At 70.2% G+C, this 8322-nt stretch overlaps 1 protein-coding gene across 1 annotated transcript; it reads right to left on the bottom strand.

The window, feature by feature from the left end:
• Positions 1 to 893: 893 nt before the first annotated feature.
• On the bottom strand, positions 894 to 4894 carry ZG16 (zymogen granule protein 16). The gene is made up of 4 exons (XM_048854768.2): positions 4768 to 4894; positions 3485 to 3552; positions 2474 to 2621; positions 894 to 1335 (listed from the first exon to the last, which is right to left on the bottom strand). Exons 2-4 carry the CDS (start codon positions 3549 to 3551, stop codon positions 1026 to 1028), a joined length of 525 nt encoding a protein of 174 aa, XP_048710725.1. The 5' UTR covers position 3552; positions 4768 to 4894; the 3' UTR covers positions 894 to 1025.
• Positions 4895 to 8322: the final 3428 nt, after the last annotated feature.

Here is an 8322-nt window from a genome sequence, read left to right as displayed (position 1 = left end):
CGGCGTGTGTGCCGGGAATGGGGCCCTGCCGCAGGACCAGGCTCCGGGCAGCCGAACGAGGGTGGGAGCCGGCTGCCTGCCGGATGGGCGGGAAGAGTCACCCACCCGGCTCCCAGAGCCAGCAGCCGCTGGGCAGCTCCGAGCAGTTCCCCGGGGCGGCTCCTGGCTCGTTCGCGCCCCTCGCCCGGGTCTAACGGGTCTTCGTGTGATACTAACCCCGTCCCCATCCCAGACGAAACGGTGTTCAACCAGATTCGGGCTTCGGTACCCAGAGTTCCCACCTGCTCAGCCCCACGGCAAGGCCCCGCGCAGCAGCCTTGGGCCGGGATCCAGCCGGGGGAGGTGGTGGGATCACCTGGGTCCCTCTCTGTGGCCCCCTCTCGTCAGATCAGGTGACCCCTCCTTCTTTTGTCCCCCAGCTAGGCCCGGTGCCCAGCTCGGCAATTTGGGGTCGTGAGAAAAGACCCATGCCTGACAGAATAAACAGCCCACAACGACGACGGCTGAGAATCCAAGACATCGGAGAGCAGCGTTTCATGCTTTAGGGTTTTAATTAGCACCTCGCTAGCACAAACAGGCTGCAATTAATCAGCAACTAATTATGGAAAAACATTGTATCGCAGTGCCCTAAGGGGAGGGGACAAGGAGGTAAACACACCGTGATAGGGGTTACCTGTGGAACTTCCTGCCACTTGATTTTGCTGCTTGTTAATTTCATGAGATCATATAACCCTCTCTCCCCTCGCTGCCCCCCAAACCCACTGACCCTCCCCCAATCCCTCTCTCCCCTCGCTGCCCCCCAAACCCACCGACCCTCCCCCCAATCCCTCACCCCCCTCGCTGCCCCCCAAACCCACCGACCCTCCCCCCAATCCCTCACCCCCCTCACTGCTAACTCATCAACTGCTACTTCTAGTAAGGAATTGGCTTCATGATCTCTGGACTGCAAGCTAAGAAGGGTAAATGGAGAAAAGCTGCCCTTAGCCTGGGGAACTCCCTGCCACTGGGATCCCGCCGGGGCGTTCTCACTCCTGCTTCCTCGGTTCGGCCCAGTGCATGGCGATGCCCGTGAGGGACCCCCCGCTGTAGTGCCCGGTGAGGAAGGCCAGGTACTCGGTGCAGGACAGAGGGATGGCGTTGAAGGAGTTGCCATACGGCTGGCCGAAGAAGAAGATGCGCCCCTTGTTGGTGGAGACGATGAGCTGGTAGATGTAGGTGTACTGTTTGCCCGAGACCTGCGTGATCCGCTCATCGGGGAGCAGGGTCACCTCGAGCTGCGCCTGGGTCTTGGCCCCGTACATCTCGCCCCACCTCGCCCCGAACTGGAGCTGGATGCTGGGGGGCAGGGGAGAGGGGTGAGAGCAGCCCCCCAAGATCTGGGTAGAGCCCCCCAAAGCCACCAACCCTCCCCCCAATCCCTCTCTCCCCTCGCTGCCCCCCAAACCCGCCGACCTTCCCCCAATCCCTCTCTCCCCTCGCTGCCCCCCCAAACCACCGACCCTCCCCCATCCCTCTCTCCCCTCGCTGCCCCCCAAACCCACCGACCCTCCCCCCAATCCCTCTCTCCCCTCGCTGCCCCCCAAGCCTGCCGACCCTCCCCCAATCCCTCTCTCCCCTCGCTGCCCCCCAAGCCCGCCGACCCTCCTCCCAATCCCTCTCTCCCCTCGCTGCCCCACAAACCTACCAACCCTCCCCCCAATCCCTCTCTCCCCTCCCTGCCCCCCCAAACCACCGACCCTCCCCCATCCCTCTCTCCCCTCGCTGCCCCCCAAAACCACCGACCCTCCCCCATCCCTCTCTCCCCTCGCTGCCCCCCAAGCCTGCCGACCCTCCCCCAATCCCTCTCTCCCCTCCCTGCCCCCCAAACCTACCAACCCTCCCCCCAATCCCTCTCTCCCCTCGCTGCCCCACAAACCCGCCAACCCTCCCCCCAATCCCTCTCTCTCCTCGCTGCCCCCCAAAACCACCGACCCTCCCCCATCCCTCTCTCCCCTCGCTGCCCCCCAAACCCACCGACCCTCCCCCAAATCCCTTTCTCCCCTCGCTGCCCCCCAAAACCACCAACCCTCCCCCAATCCCTCTCTCCCCTCGCTGCCCCCGAAACCCTCCGACCCTCCCCCCAATCCCTCTCTCCCCTCGCTGCCCCCCAAAACCACTGACCCTCCCCCAAATCCCTTTCTCCCCTCGCTGCCCCCCAAAACCACCAACCCTCCCCCAATCCCTCTCTCCCCTTGCTGCCCCCAAAACCACTGACCCTCCCCAATCCCTCTCTCCCCTCCCTGCCCCCCAAACCTACCAACCCTCCCCCCAATCCCTCTCTCCCCTCCCTGCCCCCCAAACCTACCAACCCTCCCCTCAATCCCTCTCTCCCCTCCCTGCCCCCCAAACCTACCAACCCTCCCCCCAATCCCTCTCTCCCCTCGCTGCCCCCCAAACCCGCCGACCCTCCCCCCGTCTCGCCCCCGCCACGCACCCACTGATGTAGCTGTTACAATGCTCCCAGATCCGTAAAGCCGTGATGGGGCCCCATCGGTCCGGCCCTGAGTAGGAAAACGGGGTCCCTGAGGCCGAGCCGAACTCCCCGGAATATGAGTGTCGGCGATGGCCTGGAACGAGGGAGCCTGAGAAACAGAGTGAAACTGGATCAGAGCCAGATTCATACACTGAATCGGGAGGGGCTGCGGGTCGGGAGTGAGGGGCACCGGCAGAGCTGCATGGGGGCAGGGCTGGGCTAGCAGGGGGCTGCGGGTCGGGAGTGAGGGGCACCGGCAGAGCTGGGTGGGGGGCAAGGCTGGGCTAGCAGGGGGCTGTGGGTCGGGAGTGAGGGGCACCGGCAGAGATGGGGGGCAGGGCGGGGCCGGCAGGGGGCTGCAGGTCGGGAGTGAGGGGCACCGGCAGAGCTCCGTGGGGGCAGGGCTGGGCTAGCAGGGGGCTGCGGGTCAGGAGTGAGGGGCACCGGCAGAGCTGCGTGGGGGCAGGGCTGGGCTAGCAGGGGCTGCGGGTCGGGAGTGAGGGGCACTGGCAGAGCTGGGGGGGGGCAGGGCTGGGCTAGCAGGGGCTGCGGGTCGGGAGTGAGGGGCACCGGCAGAGCTGCGTGGGGGCAGGGCTGGGCTAGCAGGGGCTGCGGGTCGGGAGTGAGGGGCACCAGCAGAGCTGGGGGGGGCAGGGCTGGGCTAGCAGGGGCTGCGGGTCAGGAGTGAGGGGCACCGGCAGAGCTGGGGGGGGCAGGGCTGGGCTAGCAGGGGCTGCGGGTCGGGAGTGAGGGGCACCGGCAGAGCTGCGTGGGGGCAGGGCTGGGCTAGCAGGGGCTGCGGGTCGGGAGTGAGGGGCACCAGCAGAGCTGGGGGGGCAGGGCTGGGCTAGCAGGGGCTGCGGGTCAGGAGTGAGGGGCACCGGCAGAGCTGGGGGGGCAGGGCTGGGCTGGCCGGGGACTGCGGGTCGGGAGCGAGGGGCACCGGCAGCGTGGGGGGCTGGTTCTACTTACGTCCCTGTTCCCCGGCAGACTGAGCCAGGAGCAGGAGGGTCACACCGAGGATTTGCAGGAGCAGCATCCTGTGTGGGAGCCAGCGAGAGGCTGAGCGCCACGCATCTCACCCCCGCCCTGGCGTCTGCAGCCCTCCCAGGGGTGCCCCAGGCGGTGTCCCCCCCACCCCCCGGGGTGGGCGCAGGTGGATGCCCGAGGCTGAGAAGGGGCCCGTTACCTGGTGCCAGCTCCCGGCTGAGGCCAAAGCCAGGCGGGCAGCTGGGAACCGGGCAGGGAAAGTCCGGGCGGCTCCGGGACAGGGGCCGGGAACCGGGCAGGGAAAGGCCGGGCGACTCCGGGACAGGGGCCGGGAACCAGGCAAGGAAAGGCCGGGCGGCTCCGGGACAGGGGCCGGGAACCAGGCAAGGAAAGGCCGGGTGCCTCCGGGACAGGGGCCGGGAACTGGGCAGGGAAAGGCCGGGCAACTCCGGGACAGGGGCCGGGAACCAGGCAAGGAAAGGCCGGGTGCCTCCGGGAGAGGGGCCGGGAACCGGGAAGGGAAAGGCCGGGCGGCTCCGGGACAGGGGCCGAAAACCAGGCAAGGAAAGGCCGGACGCCTCCGGGACAGGGGCCGGAAACCAGGCAAGGAAAGGCCGGACGCCTCCGGGACAGGGGCCAGGAACCAGGCAAGGAAAGACCGGGCGGCTCCGGGACAGGGGCCGGGAACCAGGCAAGGAAAGGCCGGGCGGCTCCGGGACAGTGGCCAGGAACCGGGCAGGGAAACGCCGGGCGACTCCGGGACAGGGGCCAGGAACCGGGCAGGGAAAGGCCAGGCGGCTCCAGGAGAGGGGCCGGGAACCGGGCAGGGAAAGGCCGGGCGGCTCCGGGACAGGGGCCGGGAACCGGGCAGGGAAAGGCCGGGCGGCTCCGGGACAGGGGCCGGGAACCGGGCAGGGAAAGGCCGGGCGGCTCCGGGACAGGGGCCGGGAACCGGGCAAGGAAAGGCCGGGCGGCTCCGGGACAGGGGCCGGGAACCGGGCAGGGAAAGGCCGGGCGGCTCCGGGACAGGGGCCGGGAACCGGGCAGGGAAAGGCCGGGCGGCTCCGGGACAGGGGCCGGGAACCGGGCAGGGAAAGGCCGGGCGGCTCCGGGACAGGGCAGCCTGCGGCTGCCGGCACAAAGGTCCCCAAGAGCCCCCCACCCGGAGACGTGGCCGGGAGGGCGCTGGAGGCAGCCTGCACCCTGGGAGGGGGAACCCCCCACCCCCGCGATCTGGCCGGAGGCTCCCCCCCCGGCGGACTCACGCGAACAGGGCGAACAGCTGGGGACGAAACCCAGCGAGGGGCGAAGCCCTGGGGGCCGCCGAGCCGCTGGCACCAGGGGGGAGCGTGCGAGGAGCCCTGGGGCGGGAGCTGGGTACCCCCGTGTGCAGACGTGCCCAGGCGTGTGCCCACAGGGTGCTGACCCCCCAGTTATCACCGGCTCAGCGCCCGCCCCCCTGCCCGCCCCGCCCATCACTGCCCCCAGGGCTGATACCCAAGGCTGGGCTAGCAGGGGCTGCGGGTCAGGAGTGAGGGGCACCGGCAGAGCTGGGGGGGGCAGGGCTGGGCTAGCAGGGGCTGCGGGTCGGGAGTGAGGGGCACCGGCAGAGCTGCGTGGGGGCAGGGCTGGGCTAGCAGGGGCTGCGGGTCAGGAGTGAGGGGCACCGGCAGAGCTGGGGGGGCAGGGCTGGGCTGGCCGGGGACTGCGGGTCGGGAGCGAGGGGCACCGGCAGCGTGGGGGGCTGGTTCTACTTACGTCCCTGTTCCCCGGCAGACTGAGCCAGGAGCAGGAGGGTCACACCGAGGATTTGCAGGAGCAGCATCCTGTGTGGGAGCCGGCGAGAGGCTGAGCGCCACGCATCTCACCCCCGCCCTGGCGTCTGCAGCCCTCCCAGGGGTGCCCCAGGCGGTGTCCCCCCCACCCCCCGGGGTGGGCGCAGGTGGATGCCCGAGGCTGAGAAGGGGCCCGTTACCTGGTGCCAGCTCCCGGCTGAGGCCAAAGCCAGGCGGGCAGCTGGGAACCAGGCAGGGAAAGTCCGGGCGGCTCCGGGACAGGGGCCGGGAACCAGGCAAGGAAAGGCCGGGCGGCTCCGGGACAGGGGCCGGGAACCAGGCAAGGAAAGGCCGGGCGGCTCCGGGACAGGGGCCGGGAACCGGGCAGGGAAAGGCCGGGCGGCTCCGGGACAGGGGCCGGGAACCAGGCAGGGAAAGGCCGGACGCCTCCGGGACAGGGGACAGGAACCAGGCAAGGAAAGGCCGGGCGGCTCCGGGACAGGGGCCGGGAACCGGGCAGGGAAAGGCCGGGCGGCTCCGGGACAGGGGCCGGGAACCGGGCAGGGAAAGGCCGGGCGGCTCCGGGACAGGGGCCGGGAACCGGGCAGGGAAAGGCCGGGCGGCTCCGGGACAGGGGCCGGGAACCGGGCAGGGAAAGGCCGGGCGGCTCCGGGACAGGGGCCGGGAACCGGGCAGGGAAAGGCCGGGCGGCTCCGGGACAGGGGCCGGGAACCGGGCAGGGAAAGGCCGGGCGGCTCCGGGACAGGGGCCGGGAACCGGGCAGGGAAAGGCCGGGCGGCTCCGGGAGAGGGGCCAGGAACCGGGCAGGGAAAGGCCGGGCGGCTCCGGGACAGGGGCCGGGAACCGGGCAGGGAAAGGCCGGGCGGCTCCGGGACAGGGGCCGGGAACCGGGCAGGGAAAGGCCGGGCGGCTCCGGGACAGGGGCCGGGAACCGGGCAAGGAAAGGCCGGGCGGCTCCGGGACAGGGGCCGGGAACCGGGCAGGGAAAGGCCGGGCGGCTCCGGGACAGGGGCCGGGAACCGGGCAGGAAAAGGCCGGGCGCCTCCGGGACAGGGGCCGGGAACCGGGCAGGGAAAGGCCGGGCGGCTCCGGGACAGGGGCCGGGAACCGGGCAGGGAAAGGCCGGGCGGCTCCGGGACAGGGGCCGGGAACCGGGCAGGGAAAGGCCGGGCGGCTCCGGGACAGGGCAGCCTGCGGCTGCCGGCACAAAGGTCCCCAAGCGCCCCCCACCCGGAGACGTGGCCGGGAGGGCGCTGGAGGCAGCCTGCACCCTGGGAGGGGGAACCCCCCACCCCCGCGATCTGGCCGGAGGCTCCCCCCCCCGGCGGACTCACGCGAACAGGGCGAACAGCTGGGGACGAAACCCAGCGAGGGGCGAAGCCCTGGGGGCCGCCGAGCCGCTGGCACCAGGGGGGAGCGTGCGAGGAGCCCTGGGGCGGGAGCTGGGTACCCCCGTGTGCAGACGTGCCCAGGCGTGTGCCCACAGGGTGCTGACCCCCCAGTTATCACCGGCTCAGCGCCCGCCCCCCTGCCCGCCCCGCCCATCACTGCCCCCAGGGCTGATACCCATCGCTTGCGCCAGACCTGGACGGATGGATATCAGTCCCTTGCGGTGTAACAGCCAACGGCCCAGCCGAGAGCCCCCCTGACTTTTCTCGGGGGAGGCTGCGAAATCAGCACTTGGGGGGGGGCGTCCGTTAGCTGTGGGCACAACCATGGCTAACGGGCTCCCTGCTGACACAGCAAATCCTGCACCTAGCACCTGTGCCCCGAACCCTGCACCCAGCGACCCGCCCCCAGGGACTGGTGCCCCCCACGTACCCCCAAACCCTGCACCCAGCGACCCACCGCCCAGGACTGGTGCCCCCCCATGTAACCCCCAAACCCTGCACCTAGCGACCCACCGCAGGGACTGATGCCCCCCCATGTAAACTCCTGCACCCCGAACCCCCCCCTGCACCACAATCCCCAGCCCTGAGCCCCCTCCCAGAGCCAGCACCCTGTACCCCCTCCTGCACCCCATGCTCCCTCCTGTACCCCAAACTCCCCTGCATCCCATACCCCCTCCTGCACCCCAAACCCCCCCCGCACCACAACCCCCAGCCCTGAGCCCCCTCCCAGAGCCAGCACCCCAAACCCTGCACCCAATCCCAGGCCGTGAGCCCCCTTCCAGAGCCAGCAACTCAAACTCCCTCCTGTACCCCAACCCCCAGCCCTGATTCCCCATCCCAGAGCCAGCACCCTGTACCCCTCCTGCACCCTGAACCTCCCCTGCACCCCAACTCTCTGCCCCAGCCCGGAGCCCCCTCCTGCACCCAAACTCCCTCCCAGAGCCCAGACTCCTCACCCCCTCCTGCACCCCAATCCCCTGCCCCTGCCCTGCCCCCCTTTCCTGCGCCCCAACACTCTGTCCCAGCCCAGAGCCCCCTCCCAGAGCCAGCACCCCAACCCTCCCCTGCACCCCAAGATAACACTGTTATCTGGCCACCTTACATTACCACCCTTCCCTTCCTGCCCCATCTGTCCCTTGAGCCACCTCTTCCCTGCTACGACGGACGGGCAGACGTTACTGTCCGGTTCTGTCCATGCCGGACGGTGGGGCCGGGGCTTTGACGGAGACCTGTCGCTTTACGGTCGAGCTTTGGGGGCCCTCCCCAATAATTAGCATACGTGGATAATAGGGGGTGTGCAGGGGTCCTGTATATGAGTAGATAGGTACAGTCTGTGTGTGCACCCGTGACACCCCCTGAGCGCCAAGCCCTGCGATCCTTTCCCAGGCTCGGGGTGTCCTCTGGCCCTTGGGTGTCACAGAGAGCGACACACCCGACCGGGGCCCTGCCGGTTACCGCCTGGCCGTGGCGAGCCGCGGGCCGAGCCTGGGACGGGCATTGCTCCCGTCTGCCCCCCCGCGCTCGGGGCGCACAAGGGAAACCAGAGCGGTGGGGCAGGGACATTACGCGCGAGGCCTGGATAGAAATGTCTTGTCACGGGTGGCGGGCTGACCCCCCCAGCGCACGGCCGGGC

The sequence above is a fragment of the Caretta caretta genome, chromosome 6, assembly GCF_965140235.1.
Source record: "Caretta caretta isolate rCarCar2 chromosome 6, rCarCar1.hap1, whole genome shotgun sequence".
NCBI lineage: Eukaryota > Metazoa > Chordata > Testudines > Cheloniidae > Caretta > Caretta caretta.
The sequence above is the reverse complement of the archived record's forward strand: the minus strand, read 5'-3'. Positions and strand labels throughout refer to the sequence as shown.

Excerpts from the sequence above, each read along its gene's own strand:
- ZG16 (XM_048854768.2), bottom strand. The coding sequence starts at position 3,551 with ATGCTGCTCCTGCAAATCCTCGGTGTGACCCTCCTGCTCCTGGCTCAG. Across the intron at positions 2,622-3,484 it reads GTCTGCCGGGGAACAGGGAC|GCTCCCTCGTTCCAGGCCAT; the intron begins GTAAGTAGAACC and ends TCTGTTTCTCAG. Across the intron at positions 1,336-2,473 it reads TGTAACAGCTACATCAGTGG|CATCCAGCTCCAGTTCGGGG; the intron begins GTGCGTGGCGGG and ends CCTGCCCCCCAG.